The 23,404-nt window shown below is 38.1% G+C and overlaps 1 protein-coding gene across 1 annotated transcript in view; it reads left to right on the top strand.

The window, feature by feature from the left end:
• LOC145983594 (KICSTOR complex protein SZT2-like) overlaps positions 1–23,404 on the top strand; it is a 605,385-nt gene that overhangs the window by 347,801 nt on the left and 234,180 nt on the right. The window contains exon 21 of the mRNA XM_083116658.1: positions 17,044–17,171. Within this exon, the coding sequence (XP_082972784.1) occupies positions 17,044–17,171 (128 nt within the window). The remainder of the gene's footprint in view (positions 1–17,043; positions 17,172–23,404) is intronic.

Raw genomic sequence — 23,404 nt, 5'->3', positions numbered from 1 at the left:
CTTGTTACAATCCAACCATAATATTCATATCAATCACCCTTTGAGTCTCAGATACTCAAACAGGTATCTTCTTTCCTTGTATTATTTGAATTACCCTTAATACAATAAATGGTTACATTGTCTTAGACACCTTACATCATATTATTTTAATATGCTTCCGAATATTTGATTACATGACATTATGCTTTCTGGCATCGGTCCGGTTATTGATTTAAGAATTGGGGAGCGAGTGGGGGGGAGGAGACGCAACTAGCATCACAGTGTTTGCAATAGTTACTACAACTTGGGAAAATAGAATTGACATAGTCGTATCATTGGAGATGAATAGCGGACAATCCATGTGTAAAGGCTATAGGTAATAGGAAATTACTTTCTCTTAGCGTAATCCAGTTTCAAGAAGACAGAATGAGAGTGTAAAATGAAGGCTTAATTTACAATGGTCCATAAGAAGGGATTTTCTTCTCATCGGAAAGCTTGAGGAAAAGTAAAAAAGAAAAAGTAAACTGCTCCCCTGTGCTTTGCACTACGCCTTGAAGGCGTACAGGGTGTGTGGAGAACAGAGCTTCAAGGAGAGATCTTTCAAGGAAAAATAATGGCAGACATTTTTATATTCGGAAAAATACAAGTTCTGAATTTAATAAATTTTCGTGCCATTACAAGTAGATCATGTAAGATATATTATTGTCCCTTATGGACAGACGATGGAAGCTACAATTCTTTTATATCCCAACAGACTACTAATTTGTTAGTAAATCAGTATACGAAATTTCATCTTTGTAGGTGTGGTTGTTTCTAAGATGCTGTTAGTTGATAGTAGGACTGATATGACCGTTGCCTATTTAGTTCTCCTACTTATGCTGATTAGAGAAACGATTCAAAATCTATACTTGTGCAAGAAGAAGAAGAAGAGAATGGAAAACTTGCCTCACAACATCCTTTGTAGGTAAAAATAAAATAAAACAAAACCATATCCACTGGAATTATATTCAGTCATGTTTTTGCCTTCTTCCAACCGTTCATTATGCGTGGTATGGCCGTTGGCATGGGTGACATACTTCTTGAATCAACATGGATGGGTGGTCGACAGATCTTGGAATACTAGGCTCGTTGGGAATTCCCTTCTGGTAACCTTGAGCGCAATTGTTGTGCGAAGCCCCCATCGTAATGCCAGGCAAATGTGTGTTGCTCTTCGGATTTCACCCTTGTCGAGGGTAACACATTGTTTGCTTCGACAGGGATGGCGAGGGTGAAGCCAGAGGTGAATCCATGAACAAAAGAGGAAAGAAACTTTCACTTACATCAATCATGTCAAATTCAGTTTGTAAGTTTGTAAGCATATCTTGGAGGTTGGCCCAGGCGGGAGGATTCTAGTGATTACTGTTCCAGCATCGGTATGTAAAATATATAGAGAGTCCCCACCCTCAGGTGCCAAAAAATTAGCAACCGGAGGAGGACGCAACAACCAGAAGGAAAAATTCCCCATCATCCCCCTTCACAAATAACTCTGATTAGAACTGAATGACTCCATAATTACGCACGTATGTAATTGTAATGAAAAATATTTTAATTTTAGTTCTTATATAAAAAGGAAAAAAGTAAAGTGCTCCCCTGTGCTTTGAACCATGCTATGAATGCATATAGGGGGTGTGGGGTTATATATTTTATTGAAATAAAATCAAACTGAAGTATATTTTGGCAGTTAGTGAAAGTATTTTATATGTTTGTTTCAAGCATACATCGGTGGACACTTTGTTTTAGAAACCAGATTCTCAGTGTCCCAATGTCCGTACTATTTTTTTTTGTCAGTAGAAAATTCTTAATGCAGACAACAAATGTGTATTAGTCATTGTTGATCGTTGGACTCTCATTTATATTCATAATGGAGAACAGGTGTTCACAAAGGAAAATGCTTCCAACATCACTAAAATTCCAGCATCAAAATGACTTATTCAAGGATGCTGCTCTGGGAGATATAAGAAAAATCTAGAAACGCTAACCTTGTGATGATATTTCTCTCTCAATGCGGAGTTGCATGGTATTTAAAAAAGTTCCATTTCAAGGTCGGAACTTGCACACACACACACCATCAAAGGAAAAGGAATTAGCGAATAAGAAAATTTCCCCTTAGATGCCTTGAACCCTGTTTTCAAATTCATCGATACCGATATCGGTGACAGAGTGGTTAGCACAGCGTGCTACGACGCTGGGAGTCCTGTGTTCGAATCTCGGCCTGGGCATCAATGTTTTTGTGAGAGTCCCTTTCATCATATCATCGCTCATCCCCATCTTCGTGTTTAACCCAAAGCAAAAAGCGAAGTAAAGTAAAGCAAATCAATAAACAATCAAATTAATCAAGTTTTAAGTTACTTATAACTTGTATGTGTAAATTGTAAAATATATATGTTACTAACTTAGATAAAGGAATACTGTATCTTTGCTAAATGATCTCTACGTCAATGAAAATCATGACAAACAGTTAATCTGTCACGCTGATATGAGACTTACGTCCACGAGTAAATACAGCTAACTGAGCAAGACCACAGACGTTCATACTTTCATCTATTTGAAGCAAAAACGCAACAAAACCATAAAATTATGATTTCAATTTTTTGTTTTGACATAGCTTGTTAAGTGACCAATCCTCTCCTCATCTGTAATTCTGATATTTTAACCTTTGATTTTATTTCGATTTTTGTTATCTAGCATCACTTTTGTGTCACTTTTGTCTAACGGCGATGGCGATAATGCATGACAATATGATGAAATGGAAGAAAGGGCATTCACAAAGAACACACATGTCCAGGCCGGGATTCGAACTTGGGAACCCTCGAGTCGAGTCGCACCGCGGCACTGTGATAACATAACCACTCCACCAAGGTGGTCGACAACTTTATTTTGTAACAAAGAAATATTTTTGAGTGAATACACGTTATCAGGAAACAAAATATCAACACTTTTCACAAAAATACGCAATCTCCTATTTCGTTTGAAAAATTCTACATTCCTCTTCTATAGTCATTTTCTTACTACCACAAGTATTACGCAGTGGCAAGGTTGTGTGAAACTTTTCCAGAAACTGAATTTTCTTCAAGGCAAAACCTTCGCAATTGACTCGTTAGCGACAGAAAATATCCATGCTCGTCTCCACCAGCCAGCAAGGCATTTCTATACTTCAGAACCAACCTGTCAATAAACTTGCTTAATAGGCAGCCTCCTCCCGCTTTTAATGGAATGCAAGAATGTAGGGAAATAGGTTAATCTGGTGAAGTTTCGATGAGTCGACGCTTGCTTTATTAGAAAAAAAAAAACCGGGTAACTTCAATTGTACCAGTATATATAGTCCTCTATGCATGAAATGTAGGTAAGGCCAAGGCGAGCCGCATCAAGAGATGCTGCGGGCCGCGAGCTTGACATGGCTGACTTACATCAGTGCCCGATGCCAGGGCTGCTGTTAGGAAGCGCAAGGCTCTTATATTTTGAAAAATGAATATGTATACACCTTCAATTCTTTGTAAAATTATACACTAAAACTCACATAGTTATTAATAGGGTGCGGATATGTAGGCACTAGAAATATCTCAAATAGGCAGGCAAATAGGTGCCCAAAAGGATCAAAATACACTTAAAAAGCACTGAAATAGGCACTTAAAAGGCATCCTAAAATTAAAAATTAAAAATGGCACTAAAATTGGCTAAAAATTCTGCCTTTAAAAAATTGTCACTCTTTGTGGACCGTTATTTCATATGCTTCTTATCTTACGTTGCTTTCCGCCATTTTACTGAATCGCGACGATGAGGATGGAGAATCATTAAATGAATTTGCTGAAATACAGAGTACAGGAATCGCATGCGGAACCTTGGGCTGCCTAGTCCTTTGGTATTTTGAAACCAAGGATATCTTCACAAATTTGAAGAGTAGCCACCTTATATCCTTTTACAAGCACAATAAAACAAATGAGTACTGTGACTCCTACAAGCTTCCAGTTGAAATAAAACAGGAGAAGAAGTGGTGGGCCAGCTTTGTTTTGTCGGAGTACGAATCAACAACCTATTTCCAGTTTGCTTACCCTGATTAAGCGACATTTGGAATTTGCAAAGATCTGACATTCCCTCAGATCTGTCGAATATCAGATTTCAGTCAGTTCAAGCCTTCTTCAATGCAGGGTATTTCAAAGGGGGGAAAAGCCGAAGGAAGCAGAAATTGCAGAATAGGCATTTCAGGCACAGTCAAGCAAAATAGGCACTAACCAAAACAATAGGCAATTATAGGAAGGATGAAAATGCATTCTTGAACTAGAAACACCATGAAACAAACTTAAAACATTGAAGCCTACGTTATGCTATAGAAGAATAGAAAAGGCAAATGGGCAAAAATCTGCACACTAGTTATTAATATTGCGTAATTATTACCCCCTTTCAATTTCCCTTCAACCATCAACGAAATTTGACTGTGTGTAGAGGATATCAAAACAACAATTTTCCAAAATAACTATTGCTACTTTAGGACCTATTTCAGGTCCACCAGCCCTCGAAAAACATAATATTCTTATCTTGTGTATATTTAACCATGCACTGCAGATTCATCGTTGCCAACATACTAAAGACATGAAGCGGGACCATAGGCCAGTCAACAAGGGATGATTTTGGGGTCCAATAAGGAAAGAAATCAGGGAAAACTGGAACAAATTTTATTGCTTTCCTGAAAGGGTTCTTAACAACATATTAATTTTGCACGCCTCTACAACATGGATTTGGCCGCCATCTTGGGAAAATGGCGCCCAAAATAGGTTTTTTGCAAATATCTCACTTGGAAAGCATTGTATAGCAAAGGAGATTATGGGAAAAATTAATCTACATAAAATTCTCTACAAAAAGGTTCTGTGCATTTTTCTTCTAGGATATGCCTTTTGGTTGCTAGATGAGCGAGAAATGTTACTTTTTTCTCCTCACTCCACTTTGCAAGAGAGAAAGACAAGGAAACGTTTTTGCACTGTAACTTGCATAGGTACTAAAATACCTATTCTAAATGTTCTAAGGACTTTCTTGAAAATGTATTTTCAAGTGGTAATATATGTATATTAATCACTCGTAAACAATAATTTTATAGTATTTAATACAAAACAAATGAATATAATGTCTGTATTTCTTGCTACTGTTAGAAACCAAACCATCCCTTGTCTTTTACCACAAGAATTCTTGTAATATGTATGAAAAATATCATCACAGTTGGCGTGAGCTTTCAGATCGAAACAAAAGTTACAGACCATAATCTACCCAGGGATTTCAAACCGATGTGATGAACACATGTCCCCCTTTAGTCTATAGTAAAACATTCCCTGTGCAAGCACGAACAACAGACGTGCTATGATGCACGGTATTGAGAACATGGCGCAGTTGGAGCGACATGTGCAGCTTGCTTCGAAAAGTTGCATTTATCTCTTAAGATTAGTTTCCAAGAGACACGTGCAGCTTCCGTCTCTTCTATATTCTGTCCCAGGAATCTATGGAGCCAGAGAATGAAAACAAGTCTCTGCACAAGTAGTAACTCGAGAGTGCTCGACGAATGAACATGTGAGAGGAAACGGGGTGGCGTGGCTGGGGAAAATAACTGAAAGGACTAGCCGTTTACAGGAGCGTGTACTGCTTCGCTCCGCCCACTCGCTTCCTTCCCTTCTCTGCTGTAATACACGACCTTGCTCCAGAGATTCCCAGGACAGAGGATAGAACAGTGTCAGATATTGAACACATGAATATATTGCAATGTTCACAGATCATTGAACACTTGAACTTGAATTTTCCTACAGCTACAAGGCCCCTTACAAAACTTTTAAGGCCTTTACAGGATATAATGTGAAGAAGCTCAGACTGTGCAGTTTCTTGTCTGTTGTGATACTTTCAGAGAGTGCTACACAGAGATCATAAAGATAAGACTTCTTGGTTTTGCACATCCTTACCTCATCAGCTATAACGGGTACGGGGCAAATTTGTACTTAATGTTTTCTCTGAATTGATCTTGATTTTTTAGTAAAATATTATTTAAATTAAAACTGGATACATCGCATCTCTGATTTTTATTTCAGAAGTGATCGCTTCAGTGAATCTCTCTTATTTTGTTCAAACTTGATATTTGCCAAATGCTCAACATTGAAGACATTCGAACATCATGAGCATTGGAAAGATTGGTTTTCTTATTCCCTATTACTCTTGTAACTATTGGCTTTATACAATCAAAAGCAGGGATCCACGGTGGCGTAGTGGTAATGTTGTCACCTTGTAATGAAGGGGTCCTCGGTTCGATACCCAGTGGAGGCACATAGTTGTTCGAATCCCACTTTAAAACTGTAGGTCCAGTCCCGATTAGCCATATTGTGTATAAAGTGGACTTAAAACTCAAATGCAATCAAAACAATGAATCAAAAGCAGGGAATGGTGGCTAACATGAGAATCGCTGACAAAATAACTGAGTGTCTTGTTTATCTCTTTATGTACGAGACTTTCGTGCATCGACATGCAGCTTATCTATTTTATCTGTGAACTGGTAACTAACTAACTTTCAGCAACAATTCTGGCTTTGTTTGTTCGATATTGAAAGTGATGTTATTTTTTAATAGCCATTCTTGAATCTCTACTTTCTTACTTTTTGTGTTCGGGGCTTTATTGCTTTTAATTGAGTGGTAGGAGGCATTATCCATAACAATGACAGATCTAGGTGGGAGATTCGGAATAAGTTTCTGTTCCAACCACTTCTCGAAGTTCTTGGAATTCATTTCGTTATGGTAATCGCCAGAAGTTGTTTTGGCCTGAAATATATTAAGTGCGTTTGGAACAAACCCCATGAAACCCCTGGCGTGACTTATGATAAGTCTCTGCCCCGGACTGTCGTTTGTGAAGACACCTGACACATCTTCACTCTGCCAACATTTTTTTACTTTGTAATTAGGATGAATCCAAGTTTCATCAATGTAAACAACAGGCCTCCCTTCGTTGTGGAATCTGTTGATCGCATGAAGATATCTTGCTCTCCAAACCACAATGTTGCTTCGTTCAACCAGAGCTAAGCGAGAGTTTCTACATTTTTTAAATTTAAAGCCTGTTTGTTTCATAATTTTCCATAATGTTTCTCGCCCCCCCGGATAATTAATTTCTTGCTTAGCAATAGCTAAAAGTTTCAATATTGTAGGAACTTCTCTTTTCACTACGTACATTTCATGGATTTTCCTTCGCAGTATACACTTATCCATGTCGTCAATGACAATCTTATTCTGTCGAGCACGTCTCTGTTTACCAGGAGTTGACAATTTCTGGTCAGGGGTTTGTAAATCTTTTTTCTCTCTTTTCAGTTTTTTAAGCAATGACTCCGACCGTCTCGTTAGATATACTGCTCTCTTTAGGGGTTGATCGCGAGGATAATTCCTCCCGTCTCTTTTCTCTTCTTCACACTTCTCGATGATTCGTAGTAGCAAATTTCGCTCACTGCTGTGCACAACTTTCGACATTTTACACTTACTCAAAAACACGTCTTCGCACATCAACAACACTCCTCGAATTCTTGAAGAGAGTAAAATTAGCAACACTGTGTCAGCAGAAGTGGGAAGGTCCTTGCCCGACCAGCGCCAGAGCAAACACCGGGGGTGAAAGAAGGGGGTGGGGGAGGCCGGTTAGTTCGCATATTTTCCGAGGTTTCAGAAAGCTTGGTGGATCTATACTTGCTTAGAATTAGTCATCTAGAAAACTTTTAAAATAGATTACATTCAAAATTTCTATGTTCTTGTGAGTGAGGCTACATCACTAAGCAGATACTTGTAAGTTGAAAAAGAACGTTCAACGTCAACAGACACAAGTGGTGCGTATTTTGTTTTCAACCGGTAATCCACATCCTTGTTGGTTGCTACTTCTTGAACATCAGGGTTTTTGGCTAAACTATGTTCTAACTTCTCTTTCCCGACCCCTTGCAGCTCTCGTTGCACATCCATCAAAACAGCCCACTGTGCTTCCTTTTCAGGACATTGCTCCTCCAGTTTTGTGATTGCAGTAGTAAGGAAAGAGAAGCCATGTACAATATACAGGGTTCCCACACACCTGGAAAACCTGGAAATCTCAGGGAATTTGAAAAAAATACAAAACTCAGGGAAATCTCAGGGAAAATCTTGTAATTGATTAATGGTTCCCAATGAAGCAAAACTGAGGGATTATAATATGCTTCTGTCTGTGGATAATTCAGGCTGTTGTAGCATTTCTCTTTCAGCAAGGAACTTGTATCTATTTGTTTGTCTGTTTCTTGTTTTTAAATGTGATTCCAGGGTTGGTGACCAAGCGTATACCCTTATAAATTTTGCGCTTTTTAAAATTTAATTAGCAGATTTCGATCTTTTACATGACGTAAAATATATTTCAAGGTGTGGAAAAAACATAATAATGATAACCTGATGTCCAAAGTTAACCAGTGTTCATCTGATTTCCCTTATTAGGGAGTAGTTTTAAGTTTTTTCTTCTTTTTTTTTTTACAAAATAGTAAAAAAATGGAGTGTCCTGTTTAGGGAAATATTTATTTTCTGCCATCTTTTGTGTACAATATTGTTGATTGTGTATTTACTGCATTTAGAACTGAATTTTAAATATTTACTTACTAGTGCCATATATGAATTATGTACTGTTCATAAATACTTGTTCATATTTTAAGTTTTTGATGATGTTCAACTATTGTTATAGTCATGACATGACATGTGAATTGTTACATGCCTCAAAAGCTCACATATGTGTAAAATGGAATTACTTGTAGGACCAGCAGATCTACATTAATATCATGTAGTGAAATAGTTTTCTCAACAGACATGCCAGAAATTGAATATCATGAGGTGAAGGCCAGTCGAATGGTGTATGCTTAACCCCCATCACATTTGCACTTGCAACTGTCACTAACTTACCATTACGTACTAGCATTCCTCACTTCTTCATCTTAGATTAGGCTCGTTTTGGAGCACTGTTAAGTTGGTTTTGATTTTATCACATGGCAATGCATATGTGAAAGTGGGTTTTCTGTAAATAAGCAGGTTTCAATAGAAAACTTGAAAGAAGAGTCTGTTGTGGCTATTCGGCAAGTTTATGATGCAGTGAAAGTGGTAGGAGGAGTGTCAAATGTAGAAGTAAGCAAAGATATGATCCAGAGTGTTAAAGGTGCACGTATGAGATACGAAGAAGCATTTCAGAAGATGAGAAAGAAATGTGATCACAAAGATGACAAAAGGAAATAAATGAAACGTAAAACAAGTGAGATCCGTGCTTTCCAAGCCAAACAACAAAAGATGCAGGAAGAAGCAAAGGCTATTTCAGAACAATTAAAAAAAACTTGAAGCTTCTGAGAAGTAAAGTTTCTTAATTTGCTGTATCAGACATTAAGTACATTTCTTGTTTTATATTTCAGTCTCAGTAACTTATTATTCCTTTTTAAATCGGTACTAATAATTGTCACTTCATTTTTTTATGTTTTAAAAATTCCAATAACTTGTTTGTCTTAACTATTATTGTACGCATTACAGATTAATTGATATTGTATCCATTTATAAACATGTATGAAAAGTGTGAAAATATTTCAATGTTCTATATCAGATATGTTAGAAATTGTTTCAGAGTTGTTTAAAGTTCTAGAAAACTGGTAATCTTTGTTCTTAATTACATGCAAAGAAGTGTAATTTAATTTTATTATTGAACTAGTTTTTTATTTGCATCAGAAAACAACAGTAATGAAGAAGGTGAGGATGGTATGGCTATGAGGGGAAATGGAGGAGGCCATTGTAAAATTATAGTAGTCTTTTTACTGTGCATTCAATACTCTGGAAAAAATATGAGGATTCTGGAAAACTCAGGGAAATCTCAGGGAAAATGGATTTGGAGTTTGCGTGGGAACCCTGAATATAGACTTCATCTTGCAATTCCTGTTTAAGTGCAATTTTTTTGGCTTTTTCTACAGCTGAGGAATCACTAGGCAAAGCATCTAAAAATTTCGATATTGTATGGAAATGATTGCAAATAAACACTACAGTTTTTAACCATGTACCCCATCTAGTGAGGATGGGAGAGGGTGGTAGTGGAAGTTTCGTAATTTCTATTTACTTCTGTATTCTAGAAGGAGCCTTTTTCAGTATTTTTTTAATGCTAGAAACAAATTTGTTCACATATGTATATTCATCTTTAAGAGCTTCACAAACTCGATGCAAAGCATGAACAATGCAGGTCACATGTTTTACATATTCTTCAGATTAGAAAATGCAGCTAACATGTAAGATGCTTGGTCTGTAAGAACTAACCACACACTATCATATTTTACGCCCTCTGGCCACAATACAAAACATGCATCATTGAAACTTTGCATTACACTTGCATTATCTGTTTTGCCGAGAAAATAAGTTTTTAAAAGCATGGGTTTCACTTGATGTGCATTGAGAGGTGCTACTAAAATGTTCAAAACGTACCTGTTTTGCCTATCTGTGGTTTCATCTAGTATGAAATAGACTGGATGGTCAGCTACTACTTGCCTGATCTGCGAGATTTTAGCTTCATAAAGAGGTTGAAGGTAAGATTTCATTAAGGTGCTCTCATCTGGAACTGACTTCCCAGTATATTTTTGCAAATATGATTTCATGACAGGATTGTTAAGTTTCAAAAGAGGTATTCCACACGCTATAAATGTCCTTGCTGTCTCACTGAAAAATTCATTTGTATTTCTGGAACTCGAAGATATAAGCGTTTCACCAATGAATTGCTGTCGCTTGCCACCTTTACCATCTCGTAGTTCTTTATTCCTGACGTGCTTCCCACTTTGTAGATGCTGCACAACCTGAGTGCGTTGGCGTTTGTCATCAACAGCAATAGAAATATCACACACATCACACCTCAGAACAGATCCATCACTCTGAATGCCGTCACCACTAAACTGTTTAACAATATCCTGACGTTTCCCAACATTTTCTTTATGTTTTGGCATGGTGAACAAGCAAATCTGATGCATCGATCAGTCGATCACAGACTGCAGTTACCTTGCTCGCTGAGGCTGGAGAAGGAAACTAAAACAAAACAGCTTTCCTACAACAATTCGTAAACAATACAGCATAGGACAAAAAGAGCACAACTTCTAGCAATTGTAACGCATCATTGTTGGCACTGTTTAAAGTCCGCGCGCTTACTACATTAACGTCCAAGAACTGAAGAAAGCCGATTTATTGTTGTGCGGTAAACAAGATTCGTGTGCCAAGAAGCCATGCCTCGAATGTGGGTGGGGTTAAACAGCGTGCGAATTGTATTTAAAAAAAATGATAAAGATGCAAAAAGGGTGAAAAAGTGCAAAAGGTTCTGAGATTGTGAAAAAGGTGCAACCGAAACACCATGAGTAGAGTTCAATACGTGCTTATTTTGGGGATGAGTCACTTTTTTACCCATTTTCACACAAAAAAATTTAAGGTGCAGCACCTAAAATTCCTAGCTCTGCTTATTGGATCCCCTTGTTGACTGGCCTATCATGGTAGCTCAGAATCTGACAGAACGACATTTCTGATTTTAAATTTCGTTCAATTCACGTACGTTGCTTAACGTGCTTGATACCTTTACGTTACAAATTTTCTAAGTTTTATTAAGAGATATTCATATCCTGGAGGCTATCCTTCCTTGTCTGTCAGTAGCGTATTAAAAATTTTGTCGTTTTACAATAGAAAAAATGTTAGTGGCATCGGCAAGTGATTCATGGCTGTAAGCATACAGGATAAAAGTGGTATATTTTGAGGGCTCGTACTGTCAACATGAGACCTCAACGAACAAAATGTTATCGAAAAAATTTCGTTCACATTGATGTCGTTTACATGCTGTGGAAGGATGTCGGTGTTTCACAATGACACCCTGTGTTAGTGTATATCCATATACGTATATGAATATAAATGTGTTTGCTATTATATCTTTACCAATGCTCTAAGTGGGGAATTCGAGGAGTTGTATTCCCCTCCTCAATAGAATATTTGATGCAAAGAATACCCCCAACGCTAGAACAACTTCTCTCACCTAACAGTTTCCAGTACGAGCGCTGGTCTTTACACATGGTGTCGAACAAATATGAATATTTCAGTTAGTATGGTATAGTTGCGTATTTGGAGAACACAATGTAGCTTAACTCTCCAATAACATTTCTCTCTCACCTTTTGTTTAGCAGTCGTGTAGGTGCTTCTCTACCCACTCACGTAGGCCGATGACGACCCCCTCCCCCCCCCCCCCCGAAAATCAACAACTGTTATTTTTAACGTTTGAATATCGTGGAAACTATTTATTTTCTGATTTTGAAATTTAGAATACTGAAACACCTCCTGAACACAAACATGATGCATTATATATATATTCTCGATTGACCCTTGATAATCTTCATTAGATAAGATGTCCTCATTGGCACGCCCGATCCTTCTTTCATGTAAATAACGGAATCAATTGCAGATACAGAGATAAAATTCTATGAACTGAAAATAGTATCACTTTCTACAATAGGATATATCGACCTGCTTGTCTGTCTATCTGAAATGAGATCTAAATATTGATATTTCCGATTGATAAAGGCCTGTGGAGTATCGCGTTTACCTTGTAAATGCTGCTGCAACTTGTTTAGCTTCTACTGTCACAGTAGGGCATAATTTTTAGAATTACTAAAAATATATGCTTTTGGCTTCCTGATTTGTCGGCAGAATCGTAAGAACAATTAAATCCTAAACACAAAAGCGATATAGAAAACGAAGAAATGGAAGTGTACAGTGTACGAGTTGCAGAGGCTTAACTACAAACGTAGAGACCCCTGCCAATGTTTCAAGATAGGTCCCCAATTGATTTGTACAATTTACCGCCCTTGCATCTTGTTCGCAAATTGAAAGATCGTTGAATTTTCTACACTATAATTTACGTGCAAAAGAGATGTTCTGAATTGATTTCTATGCCACGCATATGAAAAATACATTACTGAAAATATAATATATCCAAAAATAGATTATATTAATTAATTTCAATTTTCCGGAAAACTGGATGAAGGAAAGTGATTTTCCTCTGTAAGATATAAGAACTCATGCGCTATGTATTTAATTGAATGGTTAAAAATGGTTTATTGGAAGGAAGGGAGGGAAGAAAGAAACATAAATAGCGAGGGAAAGGCAGGTTGGCTCAGTTCATATCACGACCTCTGACTCTTGTCATTCCATCCACCCTGCAGTTACGCCCCTAATGAGCTACGAATCAAGCGTTGAAACCACTGGTAAGTTATGAATGTTTTTGTCCTCTTTGGTGTGTCATCCAATTGAATAATTCATATGCGTCTGAGTGAAAAGCAAAGAAACACAAAGAAGGGTATAAAAGGGAAAATTATTTTAAAAATCATGGTACAGATTACAAAGAGAAGTAAAACTGGAAAATTCTCATTCTTAGTCGGACATGACCAAAAGGCAAACGTGAAAGGGCATGGACTCAGTGGAAACTTTCTTCCCAGAAGCGAGGGGGAATTATAGTAAACACATGTCCACGGTGCACCCTGGGAGGTCTTTGTCCCCTGCATGGAAAAGAGGTGGGGGCGTTAGAGAAGTACTGTGACGAGCACGCGACAGTGAGTCCGAGGACTTCACCCCCTCTCGCCCCGGACCCTTGGCAGGCTTTCGTGACCTTGAGGAGAGCGGAGTGTGAAATCCGAGATGTGTTACTTATGCCTACAGACTGTTAATATAGGGACATTTGTGTGAGTGTGTATATCGCTACAGGCACCAGACCTACGTTCCAAGCCACGCCTGGGAAAAGGACCACAGACTGAGAAAGCAATGGGATGTTTGAATATATTGTCGAGACGATCCGAGGATGTCCTCGCATCTATGGTCGGCAAAAAATGTCCTCGGACTGCTGATGTGTTAACACATGGAAGTCCTCGTTTACACGGGTAAACCAACGTGCGCATGCGTGCGCGCACGCACACACGCGCGCACACACACACACACACACAAACAAACAAACAAACAAACAAACAGGTCTTCACTACTTATATGTATAATTTAAAACAGAAAGAGCATATCTGAAAAAACATCGGCACACATATATTTCTTATTCATTTACAACATATGCTTTGGAAATAAAATTAACCTCATACAGTCTTCATCATTTCAGCCAGTATATCTACACAAAGGTCATCTTATATTACAGTTACACTAACATATCGTGCTGTAAGTAATATTGTCCATGAAAATTTACACATCCAAAAAAGTTGAATTTCTTTGTTGCAATGTTTTCTCTTAGAAAAACTAAAGTACAACACTCGAGATTATACCCTTATTAATTAAATTATTTACAATTAAGTCTCACGGATAAAGTTAGCACTTTTGTGTATTTAATACACTACCGCGTCTTCTATTCCCCAAACAGAATTCTTGCATTACGTTGAGAAATATTCTCAATTCTTTATCAGACACTGGAACACACACATATATACGAGGGGCGATCAGGTTGCTCTGACCCTAACATAGAAAGAGGGGCAATAGGGTTTCAATTTTGTTTCTATTTTTCAACATACTCCCCTGCAACTCCAATGCACTTTTCCCATCGGTGCTCCAACGCCTGGATACCTTGCAAAAAAAATTATTCCAACTGGTCCTCCAACCATGAGTCTACAGCCCTTATCACCTCAGAATCATCAGAAAATTTTTGCCCACGAATGTCATTCTTCAAATGTTTGAACAAATGGAAATCACTGGGGGCCAAATCTGGGGAATAGGGTGGGTGGGGCAACAATTCGAACACTGCATCTGCAATAGAGGCCCTTGCAATGCATGAGGTGTGGACAGGTGCATTGTCCTAGTGAAGGAGCACACAGTGAGTCAACATCCCACGCCTCTTTTTCTTGATGGAATCGCATAATTTCTTGATTAGATCACTGTAGTATGTGCCAGTGATGGTTTGGCCTCTTTGTAAATAGTCCACAAGAAGGACACCCTTGCAGTCCTAGAAAATTGAGGCCTTCACCTTCTTGGCTGACGTTTGCACCTTTAATTTCTTCGTTGGTGGAGAATGTGGGTGTTTCCACTCCATGCTTTGTGATTTTGTTTCTGGGTTGAAGTGATGGACCCATGTTTCAACCATAGTTACAAATCAGGCAAGGAAATCGTCTAAATCAGCACGAAACTTGTCGAGAAGTTCTTGACTGATGACCACTTGGGTAAGATTCTGATCTGGGGTGAGGTTTCGAGAGACCCATCTTGCAGCAATTTTTTTCATTTGCAATTCCTGGGTAATTATGTTTTGCACAGTGCCATATGACAGGCCACACATCTCAGCAACATGACGATGGACTCGACGATCCTTCAGCACCATATTGTGGACTTTGTTAATGTTTTCGGTCGCCATGACAGTTTTTGGTGCTCCACCTGCATGTTTATCCTCACACGACTCTCTCCCACAATTAAACTCACGACATCATCTCTTCACCATACTGTTTGAAGGACCAGTGCCCCCATGTGTATCCACCAAGTCCTCATGAATTTTGGATACCATCCACTTCTTCCCAAAATATTTGATCACCACTCTCACCTCAGTTTTCTCCATTCTGGCACATTGACATGACTTCACTCAGTTATACCCCTGTAAAAAGAAAACTGTACGCTACTCAGACTTGCAATTCAGAATGAAAGCATACTAAGGATCACTAAACAATAACAAAATAAAAAATCAATCATAACATAATTCCTTCTATGTTAGGGTCGGAGCAACCTGATCGCCCCTCGTATATCACATCAATTCAAAAAAACGAAAACAGTGAGACAAAATGAGGTTTTTCTTTCCCGATCTGACTGAATTTTCAAGGCTTTTGCCCCCCCCTTCCCCCCTTATCAGAGGGTCTGCCCACGCCTATGATGTTGGTACCTTCTAATAATAAAAACAAATTAAAATAACTTTAATATTAATTTAATAATTAAAATATTAATTAATATTGTTATTACATGAATGGGAAAAATACAGCATAAGAATAGGAATATAACCACATGTATTCATTATCTAGCTCATGAATAGTTCAGATCGCTTCAATTTGTATAAAAACAACTGCCCTGGCAAGGGGATTGTGAAACAGATAAGGAATTGAATATTTATTGAATAACAAAGAAGGATGTTAGATCCATATGACGAAAAGAAAAGCTCTTAATTTAATATTTAAGCATGTTACTTAAGTAGTGGTGTGCATAAATCTTATTTGAGACAGTCATCCAAAGTTGTATAACCCCAATGTAATCCTTTCCTTACAATAAGTTTGACGGAAATACACCTCTCTTGATTATATGACAGATGCTAAACAAATCAAGCATATTTACATTATTTAATTTTAGTACTTCGTAAGTCTCTCGTGAAAGATTCAGACTCCCTGGACACCCCGCTTCCCCTAAATAGTCCTTGGCTCTATTACATGTAAGTTGTATTGCGATGTTCGTCAATGTGTGTTTTTCTTCTTTCACTCACTTCTTCAGACACTCGGAAAAAGTTTTGTCTTGTCACAGGAAACCTGTCGGAATTATAAACGTGGGGGCTGAAAAAAAAGGTGTGTTATGGTCAGACCCTTGAGCGGGGGGAGAGTAGCGGACAGGGAACCTTGTTGTCTGCTTCTTTCGACAGAGCAACCCTCTTTACTGCAAAGTCTCAATAGGTCTCCCATGCAATGGATTTGTGTTCGAAGGGGGAAATGGAATCAATATTGGTAAGACTAGAAAGAATAAATGACATCTGTCCGCTGCTTTTTCGAGCGACGCTGATACGGGCTCTTAATTGGCATAGCAACAGCTTTATGACCTACAACTTAGAAAGCCATTTCTTGAACCTGAATTGTACTGTGCATTATATATGAGATATAATTGTTTGTTGCTTTTCCCCCTTCAAAAACCAGGGTACACATTATAAATGCATGCACATTATATTGTACATGCGTAAATATGGTTATTTGTAAAATAAGTTTGTTGTAAAAGACTATTTTAACCTTTTTTATGTTATTGTGGAAATCTTTTGTAGGGAGAGTGAACCACATGCTGTGACACTTTCAGAGCGAAGAATTCACTACATTCCATTTACTTTCAATGTCATGAGACTTCTTCCTAAGTGCCAACAAGCTGAATTGTTGTTTTCAACTTTTATTCAAGGTGAGTATGTCAAGTAGCCAGGGAAGGAGGGGAAGGCTGAATTTTTTCACTGATTTTTGTCCATCTTGTTATGTGCTGACCAGTTAAGTTATTTCATTTGAAACATATAAATAGTAGATACGTCAATATTATGGTAATTTCTTGCATACTTTTCAAAAGTGTAATTCAGAGATTATTGACTCCCAAATTTGCATGCACCTTTGTGCCATGTGATCATAGTAAACCCTACACAAATTAGGAATGCTGTACCTGTAGGCATATTGGTGACCATTAATTTTATGCAATTTCTACTTTTAACTATAAAGTACTGATATAAAATTTACTGGTAACAAGTATTCTTTCAATTTGATATAGCACAGAGTGTTACAATGCCAAAGGTCCCAAGTTCAAATCCTGGCCTCGGCATGGATGTTCTTTGTGACTGTTCTTCCATGAAATTCATCTTATTTCCACTCATCTTCATCATCACAATTAGCCAACAAAAATCAAATCAATTCAAATCCAATTTGATATAAAAGCGTATATTTTTCTCTAGAACCCAAGTTATTCATTCACATCCATAGTTCATAGTTAAGGCATGTAACTGCAGTGGGGGTCACATTGGAGAGAGAAACTGCATATTTATGTAGATATCCAATGTACAGAGCAAGAATGTAGGAATTTATATCCATGTGAAAAATAAAATAAAATGGCAGAATTTTGCATCAAGTTACAGGATTTTTTATAGAAATACTAGCTGATTGCCCAGCGTTGACTGGGTATATGTTTATCCCAATCTTCTATTAGATAGGAAAATAACAAATTCTAACTATAGCGTCAAATGAATTTGGACTTGAACGGTATTGAGAGTGTCACTACAAGGTGTGCCGGTTAATAATTCTTAATTTTGTTGCTGGATGGCGCTGGAAGCAAGGGTTGGTGCACAGTCTCAACTGTTACGTGAATCTGTTGCTAGGACAGTACCTGTCAAAATGCCATGGATGTGCAACCAAGTGTGAGTGATCGTGATATTGAGTTTGTGTGGTAAACATGTCAACCTTTAAACCAAATAAGGAGCATGTGCTGCTTTTCTTGTTCAATCAATAGAAAAACGTGAGTGAAAGCCATCGTATCCTTGTGGAAACGTATGGTGACAATGTCCTAACGCAAGATGTGTGTGTGCATTAGTTTCAACAATTCAAAAGTGGTGATTTCGACTTGAAAGACAAAGATTGCCCTGGCCAGCTGAAAAATTCCAAGATGCCGAATTGCAAGCACTGTTGGACAAAGACGATACGCAAATGCAACAACAACTGGCAGAGAAGTTAAATGTTAGTCGCCAAACCATATCTGATCATCTTCATGCCATGGGAAAATTGATTTTGCAGCACGACAACGCCTCATCACACGCAGCGAAAGGCGTCAGAGACACCATTTCTGCACTTGGCTGGAAATTCTTGCCCCACCCGCCATATGCACCAGACAGCCCTTTCGGACTACCACTCGTTTTCATCGATGTCTCACTCACTTTCCCAGCAACACTTCAACAATTACGAAGATGTCGAAAAATGGCTTGCTGACTGGATCACCTCAAAATGTGAATGACTTTTCAGGTAGGGCATCCACAATTTGACGGAGAGATGGGCAAAATGTATAGCTAGCGATGGAGCATACTTTGAATATAGCATTTGTTACCTTTCTCTGCAGATACACTTGTTTTCTTTCGGATCAATTAAGAATTATTAACCGGCACACCTGGTATTCATCTCAGCGACCCCGAAAACTATGGATTCCACACTAATATTGGTCGTCTTCGATTATTTTTACATGTCACCCCCTTCCCACCCTCACCTCTAGGGTTGCCAGTTGTGTCTTGGAGTTGAACGGCATTGGAAGTGTCACTATTATCTTAGCCACCCCGAAAACTATTGATTGCACACTAATATCACTCATTTTCGTTTATTTTTACATGTCACCCCCTTCCCACTCCCTCCCCTAGGGTTGAACGGTATTCGGAGTGTCACTATACATCTTAGCGACCCCAAAAACTGTGGATCCCACATTAATTTCGGTCGTTTTACTTGTCACCCCCTTCCCACCCTGACCCCTAGGAGTGCCAGGGGTGTCTTGGAGTTGAACGGCTATGGGAGTGTTACTACTCATCTTAGCGACCCTTAAAACTATCGATTCGACACTAATATATGTCGATTTTGATTATTTTTACATGTCACTCCCTTTCCACCCCCACCCTTAGGGGTGCCAGATGTGTCTTGAAGTTGAATGGCATTGGAAGTGTCACTATTCATCTTAGTGACCCCGATATCTATGGATTCCACACTAATATCTGTCATTTTAGATTATTTTTACATGTCACCCCCTCCCACCCCAACTCCTAGGGGTGCCAGGGGTGTCTTACACCCACAGTATTTCTTTCCAGATTGCAAGTCATACGTGTACCAAGTTTGGTTGAAATCGCTCCAGGTGTTCGAGAGTTATGCCAGAACAAACAAACCCACACATATACACACATCCATTTTTATATATATAGATTGTAATAAATAAAAGCATCAGCAATTTTGCCAGTAAACCAATTCACCCTTAAAGACTATATTATCCGATACCAAAGGAGTAGCAATTACACCTAATTTGCTCCATACTTGTAATATTGTATGGCATAGTAATAATAATAATAATAATAATAATAATATCTTTATTTAGCGGGCGAGGTTCAGCATATGCTGTTCTCCCACCTAGCCCTTGTCAGAATACAGTCTATAGTTGACACACATTTCCTACAAATAGTACATATGTCCTAATAATAAGAAGAGAACAAGATATATGATAATAATAATAATTAAATAAGAAAAGGCAAAAGAAAAACGTATGGACAATTGGAAATCAAATTAGAACTGTAAACATACAATTACAGATTATAAGTATACATATAAAGTTACATAAAACTAAATATTAAAACACAACTACACACACACACACACATTCACACACATATTCACATAAATGTTTAATGCTGCAAGCAAAGAAATATTTTTCATTAAGTAATCAACTTCAGTAAGGGTTTTGACATTGGTCCTTGTGGGTTATATTTTATTCATGTGTGCTTCTAGATTCAAACTGTTTACGTAGAAGAAAGTGTTTTGTTTGGATTTGAGAGAATGCGGTGTTGATTGGTTAGTTATTGTTGTAGGCAATTTATTCCAGGTTGAAACTGCATTTACGGAGAATGATGATTTGAAGGATGCGGTACTGCAATGACACATAAAAAGTTTGTTATGCCCTCATGTGGAGTGTGAGTGTATTTGAATGCCTGTTTAAATTTTTCTGAATAGATAATCTGGTTTACTTACTTTTAGAATTTTGTTTATGAAAGTGATGTAGTGTAGATGTCTTCTTCTGTCCATTGTTAATATTTTCCTTGTGTTCAAATGAGGCAGGATATGTTCATAATTTCTTATGCTCAATGCAAATCATATACTAGAAACCTTAAATCTAATGTTTTAAATATATATACCGTTTAATTGTATTGAATTATAATTTTTGGATTCATTGGAATCACACAGACCCTTTATATTGTTAATATATTTGCCTTTGTATGTGTGAGGGTGGTGAGAGGCAATATTACATAAGGTTGAAATAGAGAAAACATCTGCTTGTAGCCTTGAATTTTTGGAAAGTTCACCTTGAAAACCGGGAATTATACTTGAATTTTATCATAGTCCTAGAGTGGCCACCCTGGTACTGTTAATGTACTGATTACACAGAGTAAAATCTAAACCCACAATTAGTATAATATTATTACAGAGTTAAAATTAAAGCCAATACCTCATTCCTGTACCTTGAAAGACAAAGCCAGGCAATATTGTTTGGACAGTATGTGTTTCTTTAAGTTTAATTTGCATGTTGCAGAATGGAGATCCCCTGAGGTCAGTGGTGGAGGGAGTTCATGCCATTCTTTTATCGCGGTGACTATGAAAGAGTTTCCATAAAGTGCTGTTTTGTGAATGGGAATCGTGCATTTAGTTTTCTGACAAAGGCTAATTTGTTTCCAGATCTTTCTGTATGGGGCAATTTGGTCATATAAATATTTAGGTTCCTTGTTGTTCATAATCCTGTACAGTAAGACAATGCCAGAAATGTTCTCCTATTTTTAACGTTTAACCAATTAAGTTCCTTTAAGTATGGGGAAATACATTCTCTTCTTTTGACATTCAGTATAAATCTTATGCAACTGTTTTGAAGCTTCTGTAGCTTGTAATTTGGGTACTGTTGATGTTTATAAATATTGGGGAAGCATAATCAATTTTTGGCATTACAAGTGTGTTGACTAGGTGAGTTTTCGTTTCTTTGCTTAGCATATGTTTGAGTGGGAAAAGTTATTTTAGTTTGGCTACTGAGTTTGTGTGACATGAGAACCCCAGTGCAGATTCTCGTCAAATATTATTCCGAAGTTGTGTGCTGTTTCTACTTTCTGTATTCTTGAATTATTCAGGGTAGGGAGGGTGAGTTTTAATTGTTCTAGCTTTTTGAGATTACTCGTTGAGCTTAGAGTTAAAATATAAGATTTACATGAGTTCAACTTAAGTGCATTACATTTAGATTAAATAATTCAAGAGTAATTTTAATGATGGAAATCTATATGCTGGATATCCTCAATTTGGGGGATATCTTCGTAAATTTTTATCTGAATATCTGACATTTGGATTATCCATATTCTGTCTCTAGGGTTATATATGTATCCATCAATCAAATTATTCAGGCATCTGCCATCTACGAGGGCTGTTTTTTTTTAACCTCTGATGTGGCATAAAATCATAACCAGAGTGAATAGCAAAATGGGGTTATTGACAAAAGTTACGTACACGTATAATCTACTTTTCAACGTAATCACCAAGAAGATTCAGACATTTATCAAACTGATGCACCAGCTTTCCAATACCCTCTGAAAAAAAGGTGCCTCCTGTCTGTTGAGCCAGGTCTGCATGGTGTCCTGAAGCTCCTCATTGGTGTTGAAAGGTGATCCTCCCAACCACTTCTTCACCACCGGGAAAAAGGTGGAGGTCACTCAGTGCCAGGTATGGGATGCAGGGACGGTGATTAAACACTTCCCAGTGGAATCGTTGAAGTAGGTCTTGAGTTTGATGCAGCAACATGTGGTCGGGCATTGTCATGAAGCAAGACAATGAAGACAGCATGCCTCTCCGTTTGTTCTGGATGGCTCTGCGTAGTCTGTGGAATGTCTCACAGTATGCAGCTGCATAAAGTCAACCAATAACACACCTCGCACTTGGCGGGAGAGTCGATTGTAGCAGACATCTGTACGTGCCAGTCGCTCAGCTTCAACTGAAGAGTTGGCCTTGGCAGTGGTGGTGAGAGTGGCAAGGGGGATGCCAATCACGCTGCCTGACGCCCTGCTTCCTAGCTCTTCATGGGCCACCTGGCGGCATCATCAGAGGTTGAAAGAAAAATAGCCCTCGTATATATCTGGATATATCGATCTACATATTTAGTTGTGTGTCAAACAACGTAACCTGATAACCATGTCAACCAGATTATATTAATGCACTATATTGCCAATAATGACCAGACACTCATAGGAATGTGCTTACCTGGAGCTGTTCTGGTGTCAGTATGGGATAGGTCTGTCATTCACTGCCATAACAGCCTCTGGTCTTCAAGGAAGACTTTCCACCGAGTTACAGTATGATAAATGTCAGCTGGCAGTTGCTTCCATTCTACCTGTAAAATGGCGAACAACTCCCATGGCATCAAACCACTTGGTTATGGCCCTTGTTTTATGGACAGGCACGCTGTCAAGCTGGAAATGAAAAGGGCCACTTTCGAACTCTTGCCACAAGGTGGGGAGCACTGAGTTGTCTAACATTCCATGATAGGTATCGGCATTCAGGGTTCCAGATATCAAAGCCAGGAAACCAACACCATACCGATCATGCCGAAGGCATAATTCAAACCCGGGGAGAAGCTGGAAAGAGCTTCCTTCAAGCTAATTACACCAGCGATCTTCAGCAGTTGTAAAAAACCGCTGATACAAATTCTTTTCCGAAAATCGTAGGAAAGATAATGCAAACACAGACTTACGCTAAAAACACTGTTATCGAGGTCAACGGTTTTAACGATCAAAAGTTGGAATTCCACATAAATAGTTCTAGAGACCAGTTCTCAGCCCAGTTGTTATTAGAAATCTATCATGTAAACAATTGTTGCCTCTGAATTCTTTA

Source organism: Lepisma saccharinum, chromosome 2 (assembly GCF_977018435.1).
Source record: "Lepisma saccharinum chromosome 2, izLepSacc3.1, whole genome shotgun sequence".
NCBI classification, from domain to species: domain Eukaryota; kingdom Metazoa; phylum Arthropoda; class Insecta; order Zygentoma; family Lepismatidae; genus Lepisma; species Lepisma saccharinum.
This window is presented reverse-complemented; position numbering and strand designations above follow the sequence as displayed.